Source organism: Pelobates fuscus, chromosome 12, assembly GCF_036172605.1.
Source record: "Pelobates fuscus isolate aPelFus1 chromosome 12, aPelFus1.pri, whole genome shotgun sequence".
Lineage (NCBI taxonomy): Eukaryota > Metazoa > Chordata > Amphibia > Anura > Pelobatidae > Pelobates > Pelobates fuscus.
The window spans coordinates 81,440,652-81,466,511 of record NC_086328.1 but is presented as its reverse complement, the minus strand read 5'-3'; the positions used below and the strand labels follow the sequence as shown (position 1 = coordinate 81,466,511).

Below are 25,860 nucleotides of genomic sequence, written 5' to 3'. Positions count from 1 at the left end.
ATCCAAACAGCTTTGATAATCACTGGAATATGCTATAGCAATTGGCTTGAAAAAACGGGTTTAGTCAGCTAATCATTTCTATGAAAATAAATAATATGTAAATATAACTAGAACGGTTATTAAGGTCATTAATTCTAAATTGTTTAGAAATGTGGTTATGCTTACTGTAGGAAACATTAATACAATATAGTTTGCCTTCAGTTTAAATCATTGGAAGTATGCAGTAAACAGACAACAAAATTACTGTTTTCTATTGGTCTCATTTTTGTCTTCCTTTGATATTTATTCCATATATTGAAAATCCATGTTGTGAGTTAATTGTCTTCTCCTGAAGTTTATTAATTTCCTTGGCAATGAATTTTCATAGCCTATACGAAAAGAACAAATTATTATAATATTATTATATTATAATTTTGAAATTCATGTGTTATTATTCATTATTGACATTTTATTGACATGATAAAGACCCGGTAAGGTCGAAACATTTCTGCTTTTGCCCCCAAAAGCTGCTATTTCTGTTATCCCGGAGTACCTGAACCATTATTTATTCTGCATATCTTGGAAGGGAGGCCTTGCCAGCCCTGGCTTCAGAGCACCTGGGTTATTTGGTGAATGCGGTATCCAGTACGTCTGTATTATTGTTAATTTTTGACATTTTATTGACATGGCAGCCAAAGCCCAAGATGGGGAAGAAAGGAATGGGTGCCACTTGGACAGGCACTCAACCCCTGTATTGAAATTGGAGGAGTACGTTTGTTGCCTGAGGTGCTTTTGCAATTTTAGCTCTTTTAGATGCACCTAAGAATTCCTTCTCTGTACCAACAAACAACACTGCAAGTAAAGTTGATAAAGTCAGTTACTTCTCCAGTATCTAATGCCAAAAGATAGCTTACTCATAGGCGCACAATGGGGATGACTCCTTGAGGCAAAGAATTCAAAACATGGTTGCAAATCTCATCACTCTAAAGAGAAAAGCAACAAGAGGAGTTGCAGTAAAAAGTTCTGTTTGTTTATCTTTAATTATATCGAAGCATTAAAAATATGCAAGTTTTTTTATTACTTACTTGCCTTACATATTTATTCTATTTAAATATCACTATGGATAAACAAAGAATTTTCAACTGTTGCTCCTCTTTTCTCTTTGGAGTGTTGAGTTTTGGGAACCATATTTTGAATTCTTTACCAATAAACAGCGCCAGAAGTACCATTTTGGTCAAAAATTCTCCTTTCCTCCTGTCTGCTTATTTACTTGTTCCTTGCCAATGGCTGGCTTAGTATTATGAAAAATTTAGTCCACAAACAGATAGGGAAATGCAGTCATTAGTATCGATGAGTAATCTTGTAAAATTAAATGATGACCCATAGTAGTACATATGTTTGTGGACCACATTTCCCCTTTTTGCTATCAATAGCTTACATTGACACTGCAGATATCTAAACAGGTTTTGTCTGTATCTGGAGTGTGAATAAAATCAAAGTTACTAATGAGTACCATAATTTTATTTATCAGTGGGATGATCCACCAACAAATAATTGAGGGCTGCTGCCTCACATTTCCTTGGCTTAATGGCTATAGGAAAGACAAACCACACATCAAAGTACCATGACCACTTCATATCATTGAAGTGATCAGGATGTCTGGTGTAACCAATTTACCATAACCTATTTTCTCAAAAATCTTTTTGGTTGGAGGTACACTAAGTATATGTACAACATAGCCAATGGGAGATCAGTGTGAGCTGATCTGCTGACATGACCATACACCACAGTCAATCATTAGCTTGTTATTATCTGCCCCCATTCCCGTTAGAATGGCTTTGAGATACCATAGAGATATTATGAGGATTGTGATTGGCTGTGGAGATTTGGAAATAATCCATCCAGTGCAGCAAGTGTGCTGCCTGAATCTAGCAAATAAAATATGGGAAGTCTAGATCTCTATGTCTAGTGGGGATGCAGAGTGTAGAGGGGGCAACCTGCAGCCTCTTACCCTTCCAGATGCGCATGTATATGTGAGCTTGAAGAGTGAGAAAGTCTGGCTTATTAATGGGAATGGGTAGAATCTGAAATAAATAGATGAATCTAGGTAGTAAATTAATTTTAATGTTTGCTCTCTGAACTAGCAAGAAAATCTCAAAATCCCTCCATTTTTGCTAGTCATCTTATGCTTTTTAAGCATTAGATGGGTATTTAACATCATACAATTAGAATAGCTTAGAGTAACGTTGATACCAAAATAGGTAATATATGAAATGGAAAGTCCTGTTTGAGGATCTATTGGCAAATGCTCTGCTTTATTTAAATATAACTGGTATCCAGAAATTTCTGAATATTGGTGTAAAAGTCCCAACAATGCTGAAATAGAGAAAGACGGATCATACAACGTCAACAGAACATCATGTGCATAAGTAGCCAACTTGGACTCATCTCCACAAATCTTAATACCTACAATATCCTACATGGATTAAGGGCTCCAAAGACAGGACAAATAGTAAAGGGTAAAGGGTACACACCCTAGCATGTAAGAAGAATTAGACTAGTACCACTGCAATTCAAATTGAATGATATAGGACCCATCTGTTTAAGAAAGTTGATTTAATCTGTTAAAGACATTTATAAATCAAGCCAATTGTAATTAATGTAGTCAAATTTAGGAACTCCTCAAACTAGCTTCTCAGGTGCAACTTTTTCTTTATTCCAGTCCAGTGTCTAGTCCTGTTCTCCTTCTTCTTTATGGCTAATATGTCCCTTTATGGACTAGAAGCTTTATATTGTTCCTTCTGGCTAGGCAAAGAAGAGGAAGGTAGACATATCTAAGCTACTGAACCACCAGAAGTCCAAGTATGAATGAATAGAAATTTAGCATTAAAGACGTACATTTAATATCTCAGTTTTGAGGCAGTTTCATGTAATCCTTTGCTATGTTTTCATAGACCAGCTAGAAATATTTACCCTCTGTAGTGGAATTGAGACCAAAATTTGGATATGCTAGATTTGAATCATTGCTTTCCCTGTTATTTTTTATTTTCCTTTGCATTTACTTATATACTTATTTTTGTACATAGTGGTGTATTGATATTATTTCAATGTGATTCTGTCGATAATTTGTCTATGTTTTTGTCTTGTTTGATGTTTTGTTAATGTTGTCCTATGCTTTGTGTATAAATGTAATAAAAATAATTTTAAAAAAAGACCTACATTTAAAAATTGCATCCCAGAAGTTCAAAATCTGCTTCTGATAATCTTCCTCATAATCTGATGCAAATCTTCGACCATCTAGATGAAAATATTAGAAAATGAATTATAGTAAATATAATATATGAATCAAATGTGTTCCGTATGTAAAATATTTTGAGTAACAATAAGGTGGTTCTACTAATGTAACCACATGCAGGTTTTTAAGTTGACAAAGGGGGTGCAGGGAAGTAGTGCCTGTGGTGGTGTTCTCAAGTCATATAGAGTAATATAGGAAATAAAATGATAAGAAACGTAAAATAGTGTAGTATATTTAGATTAAATTCTTTGATGGTTATAAATAAAATGAAATGCACTTACAATTTTCTGGAGCTTATGATCAGGATATCTAACTGCCGGATTACCACACACTACAAGAATACTCCTAAGAACAGGGAAAGACGCTCCTGAAGACGCACAAGAACCATCAACATATCCACAGACAGGGATTATACCGTCCAGGTGCATAAATCTGGAGCTGATTATAAGATCAAAGATTTATAACCATCAAAGAATTCTAAAAATACTACACTATATTACGTTTCTTATCATCTTATTCCCTATATTACTCCGGAATGGAGAGCACCACCACAGGCGCTGCTTCCCTGCACCCCCCTTGTCATATCACCCAAGTACCAGAAAGAAGAGACTCTGGTTTGGGAAGTCCAAGCTGCCAACCACACACAAGTGCCAAAAATTCTACCTGTTTTTGCCAGGTTTTTAAGTTGTATGCAAAATATGAATGAACAGAAAACATTCCACCAACTGTATATAGTAATGTTAGAGGTTTTGTCTACTAAACAGAATACATTTCAAATCAAATTATAGTTTGGGGAAGACAATCTTTACTTAAATAATCTAACATAGAACTAAGATGCATACGTATAACATAAATGTGTACTATTTAGCTTACCGCAAGTAAAGGTATTATGTATATATATGGGTATTATGCCTATATTCAAATATTAACAGTCTGATTTTTAGAAAAATATTTTAAGGAAGGTGCATTTCTGGGGAAATAAGTTAATTTGAAAAACCAATATGCATAGAAAAATTGTGACTGTTTTATCTATTTTTATTTTTTTAGATGTAGGTATAGGGAGCACTGTACTACCAAAGGATTTGCAGCCTCAGACTGCAAAAAATATACATACTGTACACGTTTTCTTTTATATTACTCATATAGTGTGTTTTTTCTCCATTCTATGCAGTACCTTGACTTATAACAAAATAGTTTTACATTACTCTTACCATTATATACTTACATTAAGAGCTGGATTTATAGCACACACTCCTAATTCAAATAGGTGCATAATTCTCAAGAGCCTCCCAACCCATCCACTATTCCAAATGTAAAACAAAGAAACTAACAAAAAACAGCTTGAAAAAAAACTGGATTGTTTAAATAATAAAAAAATAGTGTGTATCTGTGCAAGTGTAAACATATGAATATGTAAGTGTGTATGGATTGTGTGTATGTTTGTGGGTACATATGTCTGTGTATGTGAGTCTGTCAGTGTGTGTGTAGAGTGTGTGCAGTAGTGTTTGTAATATTGTGGGTAACAGTATAGGTAGCAGCATGTGTAAGAGTGTATATGGACAGCAGTGTGTGTAACAGTGTAGATAGTGGTGTGTGGATAGCACTGTGGGTGAGTGTTTGTACAGTTCAGGAATGGCTACAACTGTGTAGTGTAACAGCAGTGTATCTGCCATAATTTCTTGCAGGCATCAGCCTCCCTCAGACTTAAACCATCGATCCTAGTATATCACCAGTATGGCAGAGTTAAAAGTGGAACTCTCATGGCCTCATCCGTTTTTTGTGTGTGTTTTTTTAAACCTCTCCTCCCAACTCTACTACATTTAATTGCCCCCCTAGTCTTCCCCAAATGCCCCTAGGCCTATATTACCTTTTTTATTACTTTATTTTGTGCCTGGACCTAGGTCCTGGCACCACCATGTTTGTGTGCACTGATGAAGGCCCTGTGGGACACATCATCTGCCCACACTAGATAGCGCTTTGAAATTCCCGCTCATGCCCAGTTAAACATTGGGGCATTCGCTATTGTCCAAAATTCGGACAGGAATTTTGTCTATTCATTTAATCATCAGAAAGAAAATTAAATGAATAGAAATTTCAGACGAACAAACAAATACCGAATGTCGGTGTTTGTTTGTTCACACATTCATTTTATTACAAGGAGGGAGCTACCGGCTCGCAGCTCCCTCCTTGTAATATGTAAAAATAGAAGCGTCAGGGAGCAGTGCTTCCCACCACTTCCTGAGCACCCCATGTCCTTGCTCACTCTATGGTGGTCAATATGACCCCCATATTTACATAAGGGAGATTGAAATCTCACGAATGCCCCTACTCGCTATGCCGTGAGTAGGGGCATGTCTACTTAAAAAAAAGCCTCCTCCCTTCTAATGAATGGCCCCATGGCGGGACATCTATTAACTAGTGGGTGGGACATAGTGCCCCCCCATGGGGGCTATTCAACTAAACGGGGGACATAGGGTGAGCGGTGGGTGGGAGCCCTAAATAACAATAGGGGAGACTTATTTTCCCTCCCGGCCCCCACCCATGAGCAGCGGGTGGGGGCCATAAAAGACAACAGGGGGAGGGACAGATTGTCCTGGCCCCCACCAATGGGCAGTGGGTGGGGGTCTTAAAAGACAATGATGAGGGGGGACCTATTGTCCCCCCACCCAAGAGCGGCGGGTAAGTGCCATAAAAGACAATGGGGGGGACCTATCGTCCTGTCCCCACATCCCCACCCATGAGCGGCGGGTAGGGCCCCTAAATGACAATAGGTGGGACAATAGCTCCCACCCATGAGCGGCAGGTGGGGGCCCTAAAAATCAATGGGGGGTGGAACTAGAGCCCCCATCCATGAGTGGCGGGTGTGGGTCATAAAAGACAATGGGGGGACCTGTTGTCCCGTCCCCCTGGTCCCCACCCATGAGCAGTGGGTGGGGGCCCTAAATGACAATAGGGGGGACCTATTGTCCTCCCGGCCCCCACCCATGAGCTGCGGGTGAGGGCCTTAAATGACAATGATGAAGGGGGACCTATTGTCCCCCCCTGGCCCCCACCCAAGAGTGGTGGGTGGGGGTCATAAAAGACAATAGTAGGACCTATTGTCCCTCCAGCCCCACCCATGAGCGGCAGGTTTAGGCCCTAAAAGTCAATGGGGGAGGACCTATTGCCCCCACCCATGAGCGGCGGGTGGGGGTCATAAAAGACAAAAAGACCTATTGTTTGCCTCACCCGTCGGCGGGTAGTGGTTAAATGAAAAAATGCCCCCCCTAAGTAACTAGGGGCCCCCAAGTAGCTAGTCATCCCCCTCCCCTATACAATTAAATCCCCCTAAAAATAGTGAGTGGGGAAGAAAAAAAACAAAATACCTGCAAATAAAAAAATGTATACTTACTATTACATCTCTTCTGTTTTTCTTAAACCTTCTTTTTTCAGCCCCAAAGACGGACAAATAAAAAGCCATAATTCCCGTCGAACTTTTCCACACCCTGCAATTTGACTCAGAGCGCTCTGATTGGTTGGTTTAAGCTAACCAATAAGAGTGCTCTGATTGGTAACTTGCAAGGCTCAAATTTACCTATCAGGCAAGGCAAAAAAAAATGCCAATCTTGGTCTTTCAGCCTTTTTGGTAGATAGCTCCCTAATACCGTGGGAATTAGGGAGCTATTTACTATGCTATATGATAAATATATAAAAGATATATAGCAATACAACAAGCTGGGAGATAACACAGAGTATATAGGTAGACTAAGAGTCCGGGATAGAATGTCTATGTATTGGGTGAATTCGACACCAAAGAATTCTCTGTGGAAGAGGATACAGTTTTTGATAGTAGATGTCTTCTTCAAAGTGATAAAGGTGTGTCTTTGCAGTTCATATGAAAAAGATAAAAATGATAACTAATAGTGCAGTATGTCCCAAACGGGGTAGAGTGCAGTATAAAAGACATGTGGTCCTACTCACGTTTTATAGAGCTATGATAGCTCTATAAAATGTAATGATAGCATACCACTGTATGGGATACGTGAGGTTTATGCAGTCTCGCTTTATACAGGAACCATATGGGGAATAAAAAAAAGGACAGCAATAGAGCTCAAAATATAAAAAGCCAGAGGTGAGAGAATAAAAATACCAAGTGGTTACTCACATTTGATTGAGCAGGCTAACTGCTCAATGGATACAGCTTGAGTGGTATAATCCTCAGCTAGGATTCTTTGGAGTAATATCCTCACTGGAAAGTAAAAAAACTTCTGGTGCCAGATAAAAAAGAATGGTAATAATAATAGTAAAATACTAAAAAAGGTGTGTTTAAAAAAGTTAAATGGCTAACTCACAGTAAGAAAGTGGCCAAAATACCTATATTAAAACAATACTGTTATATAAAAAAAAAACACAACACGTTTCGCCCCGAAGGCTTTTTCAAGTGGAGATAAGGAAGTACAACCTGGCAACTACAGTTATAAATAGGGAATGTACATCTTTAAATAAGGCTGCCAAAATGACGTCATACTTTTTTGAAACATACAAAATAGATAAAAAACATAAGTATTGGATTGTATGTATAAGTGTATTATTCAAATTTGGTTTGACAACGAAGCTTTATAATGAGTATGAGTAAGATGATATATGGGGATGTGAAAATCACATGGTCGGCAGCCATATTTGTTTATGGGCCGCGCCACGTGGTTTGATGCCTGGGATTATGGGTATAGTAGTTTATCCGCGTACCGACTGCTGTATGGTACAATGGAGGGGTGTGTATTTTAAGCATCTTAAAGGACGCGACCCAATCTTGCATCAGCGACCTGTGTATTCAGCAGCCGCATCCTAATTACATGAGTGGGCGTGTCTAAATTAAAACGCGCATATGGCTGATGCTAGGGGAGAGGATAGCTAGTGGGTGGAGACATAAGGGAGGAGGGGGGTGGGTGTAGCCACCAATGAGTATCGGGAGGTGGGGGTAAAAAGGAGAAAAAAAAAGAATGAGTAAACTTTCTATGGCTTTACATGGGGTGAATATGTGATATAAATATATACATATATGACTAATAAAGGTATATCTAGGGCATGCAAGTCTTGTATACTGCCTAGATATGATATACACAGGGAACAATATATATATATATATATATATATATATATACACTGTGTGCAGAATTATTAGGCAAATGAGTATTTTGACCACATCATCCTCTTTATGCATGTTGTCTTACTCCAAGCTGTATAGGCTCGAAAGCCTACTACCAATTAAGCATATTAGGTGATGTGCATCTCTGTAATGAGAAGGGGTGTGGTCTAATGACATCAACACCCTATATCAGGTGTGCATAATTATTAGGCAACTTCCTTTCCTTTGGCAAAATGGGTCAAAAGAAGGACTTGACAGGCTCAGAAAAGTCAAAAATAGTGAGATATCTTGCATGCGTTTCATTCAAAATAGTCAACAGGGTCGCAAGAAGCGTGTGGAGAAACCAAGGCGCAAAATAACTGCCCATGAACTGAGAAAAGTCAAGCGTGCAGCTGCCAAGATGCCACTTGCCACCAGTTTGGCCATATTTCAGAGCTGCAACATCACTGGAGTGCCCGAAAGCACAAGGTGTGCAATACTCAGAGACATGGCAAGTAAGAAAGGTAAGAAAGGCTGAAAGACGACCACCACTGAACAAGACACACAAGCTGAAACGTCAAGACTGGGCCAAGAAATATCTCAAGACTGATTTTTCTAAGGTTTTATGGACTGATGAAATGAGAGTGAGTCTTGATGGGCCAGATGGATGGATTGGTAAAGGGCAGAGAGCTCCAGTCCGACTCAGACGCCAGCAATGTGGAGGTGGAGTACTGGTTTGGGCTGGTATCATCAAAGATGAGCTTGGGGGGCCTTTTCGGGTTGAGGATGGAGTCAAGCTCAACTCCCAGTTTCTGGAAGACACCTTCTTCAAGCAGTGGTACAGAAAGAAGTCTGCATCCTTGAAGAAAAACATGATTTTCATGCAGGACAATGCTCCATCACACGCGTCCAAGTACTCCACAGCGTGGCTGGCAATAAAGGGTATAAAAGAAGAAAATCTAATGACATGGCCTCCTTGTTCACCTGATCTGAACCCCATTGAGAACCTGTGGTCCATCATCAAATGTGAGATTTACAAGGAGGGAAAACAGTACACCTCTCTGAACAGTGTCTGGGAGGCTGTGGTTGCTGCTGCACGCAATGTTGATGGTGAACAGATCAAAACACTGACAGAATCCATGGATGGCAGGCTTTTGAGTGTCCTTGCAAAGAAAGGTGGCTATATTGGTCACTGATTTGTTTTTGTTATGTTTTTGAATGTCAGAAATGTATATTTGTGAATGTTGAGATGTTATATTGGTTTCACTGGTAAAAATAAATAATTGAAATGGGTATATATTTGTTTTTTGTTAAGTTGCCTAATAATTATGCACAGTAATAGTCACCTGCACACACAGATATCCCCCTAAAATAGCTATAACTAAAAACAAACTAAAAACTACTTCCAAAAATATTCAGCTTTGATATTAATGAGTTTTTTGGGTTCATTGAGAACATGGTTGTTGTTCAATAATAAAATGAATCCTCAAAAATACAACTTGCCTAATAATTCTGCACTCCCTGTATATATATATATATATATATATATATATATATATATACAGTACAAGAATAAAAGAAAAATATATACAAATATCTCACTACTAGATAATGCAAATTTTACATTATACAGAGTAAAATGAATGAATAAATAAATAAAAAATGCATATTTTTTTACTCTGTATAATGTAAAATTTGCATTATCTAGTAGTGAGCTATTTGTATATATTTTTCTTTTATTCTTGTACTGTATATATATATATATATATATATATATATATATATTGTTCCCTGTGCATATCCTTTTTATACTTTGAGCACTATTGCTGTCCTTCTTTTTATTCCCCATATGGTTCCTGTATCAAGCGAGACTGCATAAACCTCACGTACACCATAAGTGGGGATTGTACCACTGTACGCTATCAACACTAGAGCTAAGTTCATAGCTCTATAAAACGTGAGTAGGACCACATATCTTTTATACTGCACCATACCCCGTTTGGGACATATTGCACTATTAGTTGCCATTTTTATCTTTTTCATATGAACTGCAAAGACGCACCTTTATCACTTTGAAGAAGACACCTACTATCAAAAACTGTATCCTCTTCCACAGAGAATTCTTTGGTGTCGAATTCACCCACCACATAGACATTCTATCCCGGACTCTTAGTCTCTACCCATATACTCTGTGTTATCTCCCAGCTTGCTGTATAGCTATATATCTTTTATATATTTATCCTATTGTTCTTTTAGTGGCGCTACCTTCCTTTTATCTGTTTTTATTATCTATGTTATAGGGCCTGTGAGGGAGCCCTATTTTTAGGTGTGCTACCACCCATATACTTATCTTTTATCGTGTATTGTTAAGAAAGAAAGCGCTAATCCATTTTTTGTATTTAATTTACTATGCTATGCACGGATCGTATCGGAATTTCATTTATTGAATTCAGTTTCGAACTGAACTAAAAGTACCGAATGTCCTCCTAACATGAATGAACAAACTGTTCTCCTTCTGTTAGGACAAAATTCGGTAGTTTCGCCGGCGTTCTGTCTAAATGACAGGACGTTCAGGAATAGTGAAAGCAGGCATCGCAAGATCAAGGAGGAAAGGGTGAGTATTGTGGGAAAATTTCACTGACGCACAGGAAGTGGGTCAGAGTGGGTCAAGCGTAGGAAAAATACATAAGACAAAGTAGTCCCTACTTTGTCTTATGTTTTAAAGAAGACTAAAGCAGATAGGAAGAAACGTATAACAGATCCTGAGAGATGGAGAGGAGCATGGCAGTGCCGCTTTAAATCTTTAATTTTTGATAGTGCAAGCTAGCATATATCCTGGATGGTTCAAATTTTTAATAGTTATCAATGCTGCTAAGCACTCTCACCTTCTACAGGGAGTGCAGAATTATTAGGCAAATGAGTATTTTGACCACATCATCCTCTTTATGCATGTTGTCTTACTCCAAGCTGTATAGGTTCGAAAGCCTACTACCAATTAAGCATATTAGGTGATGTGCATCTCTGTAATGAGAAGGGGTGTGGTCTAATGACATCAACACCCTATATCAGGGGTGCATAATTATTAGGCAACTTCCTTTCCTTTGGCAAAATGGGTCAAAAGAAGGACTTGACAGGCTCAGAAAAGTCAAAAATAGTGAGATATCTTGCAGAGGGATGCAGCACTCTTAAAATTGCAAAGCTTCTGAAGCGTGATCATCGAACAATCAAGCGTTTCATTCAAAATAGTCAACAGGGTCGCAAGAAGCGTGTGGAGAAACCAAGGCGCAAAATAACTGCCCATGAACTGAGAAAAGTCAAGCATGCAGCTGCCAAGATGCCACTTGCCACCAGTTTGGCCATATTTCAGAGCTGCAACATCACTGGAGTGCCCAAAAGCACAAGGTGTGCAATACTCAGAGACATGGCCAAGGTAAGAAAGGCTGAAAGACGACCACCACTGAACAAGACACACAAGCTGAAACGTCAAGACTGGGCCAAGAAATATCTCAAGACTGATTTTTCTAAGGTTTTATGGACTGATGAAATGAGAGTGAGTCTTGATGGGCCAGATGGATGGGCCCGTGGCTGGATTGGTAAAGGGCAGAGAGCTCCAGTCCGACTCAGACGCCAGCAAGGTGGAGGTGGAGTACTGGTTTGGGCTGGTATCATCAAAGATGAGCTTGTGGGGCCTTTTCGGGTTGAGGATAGAGTCAAGCTCAACTCCCAGTCCTACTGCCAGTTTCTGGAAGACACCTTCTTCAAGCAGTGGTACAGGAAGAAGTCTGCATCCTTCAAGAAAACCATGATTTTCATGCAGGACAATGCTCCATCACACGCGTCCAAGTACTCCACAGCGTGGCTGGCAAGAAAAGGTATAAAAGAAGAAAATCTAATGACATGGCCTCCTTGTTCACCTGATCTGAACCCCATTGAGAACCTGTGGTCCATCATCAAATGTGAGATTTACAAGGAGGGAAAACAGTACACCTCTCTGAACAGTGTCTGGGAGGCTGTGGTTGCTGCTGCACGCAATGTTGATGGTGAACAGATCAAAACACTGACAGAATCCATGGATGGCAGGCTTTTAAGTGTCCTTGCAAAGAAAGGTGTCTATATTGGTCACTGATTTGTTTTTGCTATGTTTTTGAATGTCAGAAATGTATATTTGTGAATGTTGAGATGTTATATTGGTTTCACTGGTAAAAATAAATAAGTGAAATGGGTATATATTTGTTTTTTGTTAAGTTGCCTAATAATTATGCACAGTAATAGTCACCTGCACACACAGATATCCCCCTAAAATAGCTATAACTAAAAACAAACTAAAAACTACTTCCAAAAATATTCAGCTTTGATATTAATGAGTTTTTTTGGGTTCATTGAGAACATGGTTGTTGTTCAATAATAAAATTAATCCTCAAAAATACAACTTGCCTAATAATTCTGCACTCCCTGTAGGTAGACAAATATATATCATCCAACTACAGAAGGTTAGATTCTAAATTAAACTAAAGAGAATTATGGCTTTGTGTTGTGAACTTAAGTCATACGTATGGCTGTCATTAGAGCTCCACAGTCAAAGGAAGGTCTTTAGCTTACTTTAAGTAAAGGTACTTAGTATACATGAGTAGTATGCTTACATACAAATATTAATAGTCTAATTTTATTTTCAGCACATATAATTTATAGATCCAGGCCACACAAATGTCAAAGCTTTAGTTAAATGCCAGTGTGCCGCCATTCTCATCCAACTCCCAATTATGACTAAGCAAAACAGTACCTACTACAATGCTTTAACAGGGGTCAAACTAGATTGAATGAAGGGTGGTCTCTGATGAGGTCTGTGTTAGTTCTGTAACTAACACAGTGCTGATGCTTTTAGCATCCAAGGATTCTGAAACAGATAGAGATGGTTTGAATTTAATCAGAACTTAATTGTCCTTAGCCCAGGGCTGACTGATGAAAAGTCATTAGGTTCCAGAATTAGTTGAATCCTCCCTATGAAGCAACTGATTTTAAAAAAGGGAAGGCAAAGATACCGGTAAAGAATTAACAGAGCAGGTTTCTGAGAGTGTTCACTTCAATCCTCTAAACCACAGGAAGTTTCTAATCTTTTTGGATAGACCTTCAATAGATGTTGCCTATCTCAGTAAATCTGATCTTCCTCAAAGTGGTAGAGGCCCTTTTGAATCTTTAAAGTTTATTCAAACAGCCCATTAGAGTATGTTGTGATAAATGATTGCAGTCAATCTGGGTAAGACATTTTATAGTGTATTGGCTCTTCATGATAGATAGTGATGTACCGAACTGTTCGCCGGCGAATAGTTCCCGGCAAACATAGCGTGCTCGCGTTCGCCACGGCGGGCGAACACATGCGCGGTTCGATCCGCTCCCTATTCGTCATCATTGAGTAAACTTTGACCCTGTGCCTCACAGTCAGCAGACACATTCCAGCAAATTAGCAGCAGACCCTCCCTTCCAGACCCTCCCACCTCCTGTACAGCATCCATTTTAGATTCATTCTGAAGCTGCATTCTTAGATAGAGGAGGGAAAGTGTAGCTGCTGCTCATTTGATAGGGAAATTGATAGCTAGTCTCAGGGCCGGACTGGCCCACCGGGATACCGGGAAATTTCCCGGTGGGCCGTCGGCACCTGGGGCCGGGGAGACATGGGGCCGCATGGAGAGCTTGGATGGCGGCCGCAGGGGAAGCTCTCCTTGCGGCCGCAGGGGAAGCTCTTCTGGCGGCCGCTGGGGAAGCAGGCTGTTCTGTCTCTGCTCCCCCTCCCTCGCGCGCTAGAAAGAGACCGGCGCCGGAATATGACGTCATATTCCGGCCCCGGTCTCATTAAGCTGCGTGCGAGGGAGGGGGAGCAGAGACAGAACAGCCTGCTCCCCCAGCGGCCGCCAGAAGAGCTTCCCCTGCAATGGCAAGAAGAGCTTCAGGAAGGCTGGCTGGGCTGGAAGGTGAGCACAGGAGGGGAGGGGGTGGGGGGGGGAAGTAACAAAGGTCACAGGAAGGGGAGGGTGGGGGGTAACAAAGAGCACAGGAAGGGGAGGGGGGTAACAAAGAGCACAGGAGGGGAGGGGGGGTAACAAAGGGCACAGGAAGGGGAGGGTGGGGGGTAACAAAGAGCACAGGAGGGGAGGGGGTAACAAAGAGCACAGGAGGGGAGGGGGGGTAACAAAGAGCACAGGAGGGGAGGGGAGGGGGGGTAACAAAGGGCACAGGAGGGGAGGGGGGGGTAACAAATGGCACAGGAGGGGAGGGGGGGGTAACAAATGGCACAGGAGGGGAGGGGCTAAGAGGTCACAGGAAGGGGAGGGTGGGGGGTAACAAAGGGCACAGGAGGGGAGGGGGGGTAACAAAGGGCACAGGAGGGGAGGGGGCTAAGAGGTCACAGGAAGGGGAGAGGGGCCAAAAGATGAGCACAAAAGGGGCTGAAGAGGGTACAAGTCAGAAGGGGGGCTAAAGAGGGCACGGGATGGGGCTAAAGAGGGCACAGGAAGGGAGGTGGCTAAAGAGGGCACGGGAGGGGGCTAAAGAGGGCACAGGAAGGGAGGGTGCTACATAAGGGCACAGGAGGGGAAGGGGCTAAAAAGCACACAGGGGGCAAAAGAGGGCACAGAAGGGGAGGGGCACCTATCAGTCTGCCCACCCACCCACACAGGTAGCAACAAGTATGTATGTCAGTGGGAGTGTGTCTGTCTGTGTCATGCTGTGTCTGTGTCTGTGTCATGCTGTGTGTGTGTGTGTCTGTGTCACGCTGTGTGTGTGTCTGTGTCATGCTATGTGTGTGTGTCATGCTGTGTCTGTGTCTGTGTCATGCTGTGTGTGTGTCTGTGTCATGCTGTGTGTGTGTCTGTGTCATGCTGTGTGTGTCATGCTGTGTGTGTGTGTGTGTGTCTCTGTGTCACTGTGTGTCTGTATCGTGGTGTGTGTGTGTGTCTGTCTGTGTCATGGTGTGTGTATGTCTGTCATGGTGTGTGTGTGTCAGTCGTAGTGTCTGTGTGTGTTTGTAAAAATAGTGTTTTACTCACTTTTTTTTTTCCAACGTCATGCTGGTCTCTGCCTCTATGACTGAGATCATCAAGCTTGATGATCTCAGCCAATCCGCACTGACACAGGAAGCGCCTCTAGTGACCGTCTGAGTGTCTGTCACTAGAGGTGTCACTAGGAAGCAATGTAAACACTGCCTTTTCTCTGAAAAGTCAGTGTTTACATTCAAAAGCCTGCAGGGACAGGCTATAGACACCAGAACCACTACATTAAGCTGTGTGTGTGTGCGCCTGCTAGTGAGCTTGCTTGCATGTGTATGTGTGTGTGTGTGTGTGCCTGCTAGTGAGTGAGCTTGTGTTTTTATGTCAATGAGCTTATGTATATTAGTGAAATTGTTTGTCTATGAGGCTGTGTATCAATGAGCTTGTGTGTGTCAGTGAGATTGTCTGTGTCTGCATGTGAGTATGCTTACTGTATAATTAAATGTTTTACTCTGAAAGGACCAATATATTATATTAGAAAAAGCTATATATATATATATATATAATTACTCAATCATCTGGGGTGGCAAGACATAGCCTTACATATTACATGCGACAATATATGGCGCAATGACTTATGGGGCTGGCATTTTTCCCAGGGCTGCTTTGTATCCCCAGTCCGGCCCTGGCTAGTCTAGGGTATTCAGTGTCCACTACAGTCCTGAAGGACTCATCTGATCTCTGCTGTAAGGACAGCACCTCAAAAAGCCCTTTTTAGTGCTAGAACATCAGTCTGCTTTTTTTTTTTCTGTGTAATGTAATTGCAGTTGCCTGCCTGCCAGCTTCTGTGTCAGGCTCACAGTGGATACTGTGCCCACTTGCCCAGTGCCACCACTCATATCTGGTGTCACAATAGCTTAAGCTTGCATTAAAAAAAAAAAATGTTTTCACTATAATAGATTGAATAGCAGTTAGTTGTCTGCAAGCGTCTGGGTGTCAGGCCTTTAGCGTGTACTCTGCCAACCTCTGCCAGTGTACTTTGCCACTCATATCTGGTGTCACAATAGCGTGCCTTTAAAAAGAAAAAAAGTTTTTCACTGTAAGCTAATAGCAGTTAGTTGTCTGCAAGCGTCTGGGTGTCAGGCCTTCAGCGTGTACTCTGCCAACCTCTGCGAGTGCACTTTGCCACTCATATCTGGTGTCACTATAGCGTGCCTTTAAAAAGAAAAAAAGTGTTTCACTGTAAGCTAATAGCAGTCAGTGTCCTTAAAGCGGGTGTCAGGCCTTCAGCGTGTACTCTGCCAACCTCTGCAAGTGCACTTTGCCACTCATTTCTGGTGTCACTATAGCATGCCTTTAAAAAGAAAAAAAAGTTTTTCACTGTAAGCTAATAGCAGTCAGTGTCCTTAAAGCGGGTGTCAGGCCTTCAGCGTGTACTCTGCCAACCTCTGCAAGTGCACTTTGCCACTCATATCTGGTCTCACAGTAGCTTGCGCGCATAGTACCACTAATCCCCCAAAAAACTGACAGGCAGAGGCAGGCCACCCCGCAGGGGCCATCGTGGTCGTAATGCTGTGATTCCCTTTTGCCCTAGAATAATGCCCAGTTTTCAGAGGCCACGTACCCTGAACTTGAAAAGTTCTGAGGACATAGTTGACTGGCTAACACAGGACACCCAATCTTCTACAGCTTCCGCTCGGAACCTTGACGCACCATCGTCCTCCAGCTTAGCTTCGGGCACCTCTCAAGATACCACTCACCCGCCTGCTGCCACCACCAACACTAGCGCCACAGCCGCTTCACTTGGTATGTCAGAGGAGTTATTTACACATCCATTTGAAGAAATGAGTGATGCGCAACCATTATTGCCAGAGGATGTAGATAACAGAGATATGGCTCAGGCAGACAGCATTACACACATGGACGTACGGTGTGATGATGATGATGTTGTACCCGCTGCTGCTTCCTTTGCTGAGTTGTCAGATACAAGTGAAGCGGTTGATGATGACGATGAGTCCATGGATATCACGTGGGTGCCCGCTCGGCAAGAAGAAGAACAGGGCGAAAGTTCAGATGGGGAGACAGAGAGGAGGAGGAGGAGACGAGTTGGAAGCAGGGGGAGGTCGTCGCAAGGAGCTAGTGGCACAGTCAGACAGCATGCATCGGCACCCGGGGTCAGCCCGACAGCACGCCAATCAACGCATGCTGTGTCCACCACTAAAATGCCGTCATTGCAGAGCTCAGCAGTGTGGCATTTTTTTTGTGTGTCTGCCTCTGACAACAGCGATGCCATTTGCAACCTGTGCCAAAAGAAACTGAGTCGTGGGAAGTACATGAGTACAAGCAGCACACAAACTCAAAGCCGCCATCCTCCTCCTGGTCCAGCATCTTCAGCCACGTTAACCACTGCTGTCCTCCTTGCCCCCTCTCAACCATCCGCCACTCTGTCTCTCGCCTTGAGAAGTTCCCGCTCATCTGCCCACAGTCAGGTGTCTGTCAAGGACATGTTTGAGCGTCAGAAAGTCACCCCCTTGCCCAGCGTCTGACAGCTGGCTTGTCGGAACTATTAGCCTGACAGCTTTTACCATACAAGCTGGTGGAGTCTGAGGCGTTCAAAACATTTGTGGCTATTGGGATACCGCAGTGGAAGGTACCCGGACGAAATTTCTTTTCACAAAAGGCAATCCCCAACCTGTACTCGATTGTGCAAAAGGAAGTAATGGCATGTCTGGCACACAGTGTTGGGGCAAGGGTCCATCTGACCACTGATACCTGGTCTGCAAAGCATGGTCAGGGCAGGTATATCACCTACACTGTGCATTGGGTAAACCTGCTGATGGCTGCCAAGCATGGAATGCGTGGATCTGCAGAGGAGTTGTTGACACCGCCACGACTTGCAGGCAGGCCTGCTGCCACCTCCTCTACTCCTCCTACTCCATCCTCTTCCATACCCTCCTCGGCTGAGTCCTCTTCTGCTGCTGCGTCTTGCTCCACATCAACGGCACCCCCCCAGCTCCCCAGGTAGTATTCCACATCCCGGATACGGCAGTGTCACGCCGTCTTGGGTTTGACTTGCTTGAAAGCAGAGAGTCACACCGGACAAGCACTCCTGTCCGACCAGAACGCACAGGTAGAAAAGTGTCTGACTCCGCAGCAACTGGATATTGGCAAAGTGGTTTGTGACAACGGAACAAATTTGTTGGCGGCATTGAAGTTGGGAAAGTTGACACATGTGCCGTGCATGGCACATGTGTGTAATCTGATCGTACAACGCTTTGTGCATAAGTACACAGGCTTACAGGACGTCCTGAAGCAGGCCAGGAAGGTGTGGCCATTTCAGGCGTTCCTACACGGCCATGGCGCACTTTGCAGATATCCAGCGGCGAAACAACATGCCAGTGAGGTGCTTGATTTGCGACAGCCCGACACGTTGGAATTCAACACTCCTAATGTTCGACCGCCTGCTCCAACAAGAAAAAGCCATTAATTAATATTTGTATGACCGGGGTGCTAGGACAGCCTCTGGGGAGCTGGGAATTATTTTGCCACGTTACTGGATGCTCATGCGCAATGCCTGTTGGCTCATGCGTCCTTTTGAGGAGGTGACAAACCTAGTCAGTCGCACCGAAAGCACCATCAGCGACATCATACCATTTGTTTTCTTCCTGGAGCGTGCCCTGCGAAGAGTGCTGGATCAGGCCGTAGATGAGCGTGAAGAGGAAGACTACAAAAGATACTTTACAAGAAAAATATCTGTGGGTGGATTGGCGCTATTAATACTGATACAAAGGTGTAAACAAGTGTGAGATGAGGTGGATCTTTGATCTAGGAATACTGACTCCGGGCGGGCTCAATGTGGACTTTGAGATGGCAGCCCTTATTTAGAAGGTCTGGCCCAGATTATATATTTTATATTATACTTTTTATATATATATTTTTTATTTACACTTATGGATATTCTTTCCTTTAAAAAAGTAAATTTTGTTTTCCTTGAGAGGGGGTTACATTCTCTAAACCTCCCCCCTTCTTTCTTTATCGATAAGCCAAATTTTGGTTTTAATAGGAAATTTGAAAAAAAAATTTATTTTTCTTTTTTCTCCTAGTATTTCTCCTAATATTGTAGAAAATAATATATTTTATCAGCTTTATAAGCGGATTTCTACAAAATGAATGTTATAGTTCTACCTGATCTATTTTCCCTCATTAAAGTATAGTTCATTAGTACAATGCCAGGCATAAAAATGGCGTCCGAAAGCATTAACATCCGGGTTGAAGGACACTAGACGGGTGGAACCGTGATGACGTCATTTGACGCAAATCAAGCCGACGGATCCGGAAGTGACATCACAACACGGAAGTAATGTGAACTTTTACCCGCGAAAATTGATAACTCCGGATGCATTTAAAGAGATTAGATGGACTTGTATGTTATGCACCTTTGAAGAAGACGGAAAGTCGAAACGCGTAGTGCTTTATTACTTTTTTATATATTTGTTAATAAATTCTTTTACACCTTACCATTTGGTTTTTCTGGTGTGATTGGAAGAATACTAAGAGGAGGCTGGAGCTGATCCTGGAGCTGATCCTGTTGGAATATACAGCATGCAGAGATTCTGAAGAGCCCATACAGTCAGAGCCTGCTATAATAGGCTCTGTTTATCGTGAGTGACCCAATACCACCATTATCCATTCTATTTTTCCTCATACAGTATTATGCTATGTGCATTCTGTTTGTTTTTCTAGATTGATTTGGTTATCAGCTGAGAGACCTTCGTTGTACAGATATAAGTATTTTATGTCTATATAGCACCCCCCTTTCATGTATCTTTCGTGAAGAGGAAGAGGAAGAGTTGTGGTCACCATCACCACCAGAAACAGCCCTATCAGCATCGCTTGCTGGACCTGCGGCAACGCTGGAAGAGGATTGTGAGGAAGAGGAGTCAGAGGAGGAATGTGGCTTTGATGAGGAGGAGGAAGACCAACCACAACAGGCATCCCAGGGTGCTCGTTGTCACCTATCTGGTAACCGTGGTGTTGTACGTGGCTGTGGGGAAGAACATACCTTCATTGAGATCACTGAGGAGGAGGAATGGGAAATGTTGTCGTGCCTGTTGAGGGACCCTCGAATAAAAAGGCTGAAGGAGAACGACCTGTACTGGGTGTCCACGCTACTAGACCCCCGGTATAAGCAGAAAGTGGCTGAAATGTTACCAAATTACAACAAGTCGGAAAGGATGCAGCATTTGCAAAACAAATTAAAAAGTATGCTTTACACAGCATATAAGGGTGATGTCACAGCACAACGGGAATCTAACAGGGGAAGAGGTGAAAGTCATCCTCCTCCTCCCACGACCACGCCGGCAAGGACAGGACGCTTTAAAGACGTGTTGTTGATGGAGGACATGCAGAGCTTTTTAAGTCCTACGCATCGCCACAGACCTTCGGGATCCACCCTCAGAGAACGACTCGACCGACAGGTAGCAGACTACCTCGCCTTAACTGCAGATATCGACACTCTGAGGAGCGATGAACCCCTTGACTACTGGGTGTGCAGGCTTGACCTGTGGCCTGAGCTATCCCAATTTGCGATAGAACTTCTGGCCTGCCCCGCTTCAAGTGTCCTGTCAGAAAGGACCTTCAGTGCAGCAGGAGGTATTGTCACTGAGAAGAGAAGTCGCCTAGGTCAAAAAAGTCTAGATTACCTCACCTTTATTAAGATGAATGAGGGATGGATCCCGAAGGGACTGACAGTTGGCGATACATTCGACTAAAAAAGGCCTGATGAGATGAGCTGCCTTGGGCTAAAAATGGTCCACACGCTGCTGTATTTTAGCTCTGAATGCCGGTTGACTTGCGTGACTTATCCGCCACCAACTAGGGTTCAAGCTGCAATGTTTTAGGGCACTTTCTGCCTGTGAAACAAACATCAATTTTTCTGGCCGCTGCTACAGCAGCGGCTGCAACAATACCTAATTTTTCAGGCATGTGTACATGCCTAATTTTTCGTCCCTCTGGTGCTGCACTGTGGCTTCAAAAACCAAACCAAAAAAAAGGCACATAACAGGGATTAAACTGATAGGAATAGTACTACAATAGTAACACACCACTCCTATCTGGTGGCACATTAGATTGCACGCGCAGTGCCCCAAATTTGAAGTAGGAGGACCGACCAAGCACCTTTTTCCATCTCCCAGTTCTGAAAATCGATGCCATATACACGTCCCATGATAGGGCGCCAGCTCGTTATTCTCTTGGGCGCCAGCTCGTTATTCTCTTTTTCACTTCACTAGGGACACTTTACTGCACTATGGGCACTTAGACCCACTTTTTGTCTTGCACAGTGTTATTCCTAGCCAGCATCTGTGATGGGAAATCAGGCAGTCATCTAAACGTTTAGATTGAGCTTTAGCTTAGAACACCCTTGAAGGTGTTTAAGGAGATTAGGGCCAGTTTAGAGGATTCTTCTTAGACCTCTCTAAGTCTTTATAGCCCTTCTACCTATCCAGCATTTCTGGAAACTAGCTAAGAGAAAGGGTGGCTGTGTGTCTGTGATACATTTAACTTTATATCACCTTATTGACACTTTATCACTCCGGTCTCCATACTCTATGCCTATACCCATCTATTTAGAGGGAATTTCCTTGCCCCTGCCAATATTATATAATAGGTAATAGTATTACCATTATTACACAATTAGCCACTATAGGGGAATGAGTATAGTATCCCTTTGTTATTTATAAATGATACAATAAAGACTTTTGTCCATTACTCAATTTACTTTAACAAAGGGTACTAACCACGGTATTAGGAAGCATTACTCTGCTTTCCTTTTCTCCCTCTATTATACACCTATGCTCACTAGGATTTGTAGGTATCACTTTATTATAGTTGTCTAACCTTTTCCTATGCCAGTTTTAGATCTCCTTCTTGGGAGATTTTTTCTTTTTTCAGTTTATTAGCATACTTTCAGGGACCCTTAGTGTTGTACGTGGCTGGGTGGAGGAAAAGACCTTCAATGACATCAGTTAGGACAAGGAACGGACATGGCTTGGTATCCAACCTTGTGCAAATGGGGAGTTTGCGGTTGTGCAAATGGACTGTTTGCGGTTGTTTGCGGTGCGTTAAACGGGGAGTTTGGTCTGTCACTGTGAAGCGGGCGTAACCCTTACACTACCTGATCATACAGTAGGTCCCCCCTCATTATTTTTATGGCCCCCACCCACCGCTCACGGATGGGGGCGGGCGGGAGGACATTAGGACCCCCCATTGTGAATTATGGCACCCACCCACCGCACAGGGGTGGGGGCTGGGGGGAGGACAGTAGGTCCCCCCCCCCTTAGCCTTATTTACTGAATATTCCCCTGTATAACAATGTTTGGCATTTAGTGAATATTCCCTATTCTGCTCTGTGTCAGTGTGTATCAGGGTCTCTGAGGACAGGTGTAAATCCATATCTGCCAAGTGACCCTATGTAGGGGGAACAGTCCCTATTCTGCTCTGTATCAGTGTGTATCAGGGTCCCTGAGGACAGGTGTCAATCCATATCTGCCAAATGACCCTATGTAGGGGGAACAGTCCCTATTCTTCTCTGTGTCAGTGTGTATCAGGGTCTCTGAGGACAGGTGTCAATCCATATCTGCCAAGTGACCCTATGTAGGGGGAACAGTCCCTATTCTGCTCTGTGTCAGTGTGTATCAGGGATCCTTAGGATAGGTGTCAATCCATATCGGCCAAGTGACCCTATGTAGGGGGAACAGTCCCTATTCTGCTCTGTGTCAGTGTGTATCAGGGATCCTTAGGATAGGTGTCAATCCATATCTGCCAAGTGACCCTATGTAGGGGGAACAGTCTCTATTCTGCTCTGTGTCAGTGTGTATCAGGGATCCTTAGGATAGGTGTCAATCCATATCTGCCAAGTGACCCTATGTAGGAGGAACAGTCCCTATTCTGCTCTGTGTCAGTGTGTATCAGGGTCCCTGAGGACAGGTGTCAATCCATATCTGCCAAGTGACCCTATGTAGGGGGAACAGTCCCTATTCTGCTCTGTGTCAGTGTGTATCAGGGTCTCTGAGCACAGGTATCAATCCATATCTGCCAAGTGACCCTATGTAGGGGGAACAGTCCCTATTCTGCTCTGTGTCAGTGTGTATCAGGGTCCCTGAGGACAGGTGTCAATCCATATCTGCCAAGTGACCCTATGTAGGGGGAACAGTACCTATTCTGCTCTGTGTCAGTGTGTATCAGGGTCCCTGAGGACAGGTGTCAATCCATATCTGCCAAGTGACCCTATGTAGGGGGAACAGTCCCTATTCTGCTCCGTGTCAGTGTGTATCAGGGTCTCTGAGGACAGGTGTCAATTCATATGTCAAGGTGTCAATATGTCATATGTCAGGTGTCAATCCATATCCATTGTGATTTAGGAATGTTAGGTGATTTATGCCCTTTATGGGTTAAAACCAGACTCTGCATCAACTGTGTAATTTTCCATGGGAGTTTTGCCATGGATCCCCCTCCGGCATGCCACAGTCCAGGTGTTAGTCCCCTTGAAACAACTTTTCCATCACTATTGTGGCCAGAAAGAGTCCCTGTGGGTTTTAAAATTCGCCTGCCCATTGAAGTCTATGGCGGTTTGCCCGGTTCGCCGGTTCGCAAACGTTTGCGGAAGTTCGCGTTCGCCGACCGAAAATTTCGTGTTCGCGACATCACTAATGATAGACTATTACAGTATCTATCACATACTATTGAGGGTAAATTGGTTTCCTATGATTAAAGATGAGTGACTACAGACAGTTGTCTCAGAATTTTCATTCAATTTTCATTGCAGTTCATAAACCTATACAGTGCCAGAACTAAACAGATTTACAGTAGATCATCTTTAAAACAAAAGGTAGCTGGCTGAGCATCATGGGAAATGTAGTTTACATATATCTACTGTGCCAAGTTTAGTCATCATATTACAAAGCAAAAAATCTCTATCAAAAAAATAAAAAATATTATTTCAATCAGCACAAACGGAAATATTCTCCCAGTGTTTAAGTTTATAATGCTCAGTTCATACAATCCACTATTATATATATATATATATATATATATATATAGAGAGAGAGAGAGAGAGAGAGAGAGAGAGAGAGAGAGAGGTAGACAGATATTTATGTATGAAATATTTTACCAGTGTGAATACATTAAGATTTTTTGCTTTTTTTCAAGTATGCCCTGGGTCGATATGTATATATATAGAGAGAGACAGACAGAAAGACAGACAGAGAAAGAGAGAGAGAGTTTGTTGGATGCACTCGTATGTGACTGTGTATAAATGTCTGGAATTGCAAATGTGATATATATCATGAGCAGAATATTGTGATTGTAAAATGCAGACACATGACATAATAAAAAAAAAACAACAACAGAAAAACTACGGAAAGCTGAAATGTGTCTCCAATCCAGAAGAGTTGTAGATATTTTTTCCAAATATTTGCAACTATAAGCTGTTTTAGTCTATGTTTTTCCAAGTCATTTCCCAGCTCATCACAACTTACTGACCAGTAAATACAAACCTATAAGTTTTCATTTGAATTAATGCTATTTTAGGTTAAAGCTGTACATATGCAAAATATAATGTGATAGTAAATAAAATAATTAATTAGCATTAAACTTTGATCTCCTAAGAGTGTGTTTCTAGATATCTGAAAAATCGATAACATTTAATTGAATTTAATTCAGTATCCCATAGCTTCAATAACTTCTATGTTCATAAATAATAAACATATTTTTTAATTTTCTAAAACCTAAATTTATCAATCATAACTGTCCTATGACTATAATTTGGTGATACTTATATATTGAAATCCTTATTTTCTCAATTATTCATTGCAATGCTTTTATTAACATGATTTAATTATATATAGTATTATTTGTTTTGAATGTAAAAGCTAAAATACAGAAACAATATTTAAAGTTTTTAACTGAAGTCTGGTCACTTAAAATTATTTACATCCTTCAATATACGCTCCTCTTATATTCAGAAATGTATTTCGAAATATTGTAGATCAAAGAAATAACTAATCAATAACATACACAATAAAATTAACTTATTAACCATACTTACGTCTTCCCTTGAGATATAACATTGATTGAGGCCCCCAGTTTCTTGCCATTAATTTATTCTATTAATTGAAATAAAACAAAAAATATATTCTTCAGTGTTTACCTCTCAGTTCAAGTACAATAATACAAAAATATTTATTACAAATATATAGTTACCTTGGGAGCAGATGAAGACTCTGATACAAGAAACAGGATAAGAGCACACGCGAAGAACAGAATAGATTTCTTTATCTTAAAAAATAAATTGACAATAATTTACAAACATACTACAAAGTTTTATATTTGATAGAAAACAAGGCAGTGTGCAAGTACTCTCCTTACCATTATCGATGTTCTTTTGGACTGGGGAAGACTGACAGCCCTTTGCTCATCAGAAAGAATCTAAAAGCTTCAATTTC

General features: G+C 41.9%; 1 protein-coding gene across 1 annotated transcript; it reads right to left on the bottom strand.

Moving 5' to 3' along the window:
• Positions 1–322: 322 nt before the first annotated feature.
• LOC134579367 (spexin prohormone 2-like) lies at positions 323–25,860 on the bottom strand. The gene is made up of 6 exons (XM_063438635.1): positions 25,784–25,860; positions 25,619–25,693; positions 25,464–25,521; positions 3,199–3,276; positions 1,991–2,063; positions 323–368 (listed from the first exon to the last, which is right to left on the bottom strand). Exons 1-5 carry the CDS (start codon positions 25,784–25,786, stop codon positions 2,044–2,046), a joined length of 234 nt encoding a protein of 77 aa, XP_063294705.1. The 5' UTR covers positions 25,787–25,860; the 3' UTR covers positions 323–368; positions 1,991–2,043.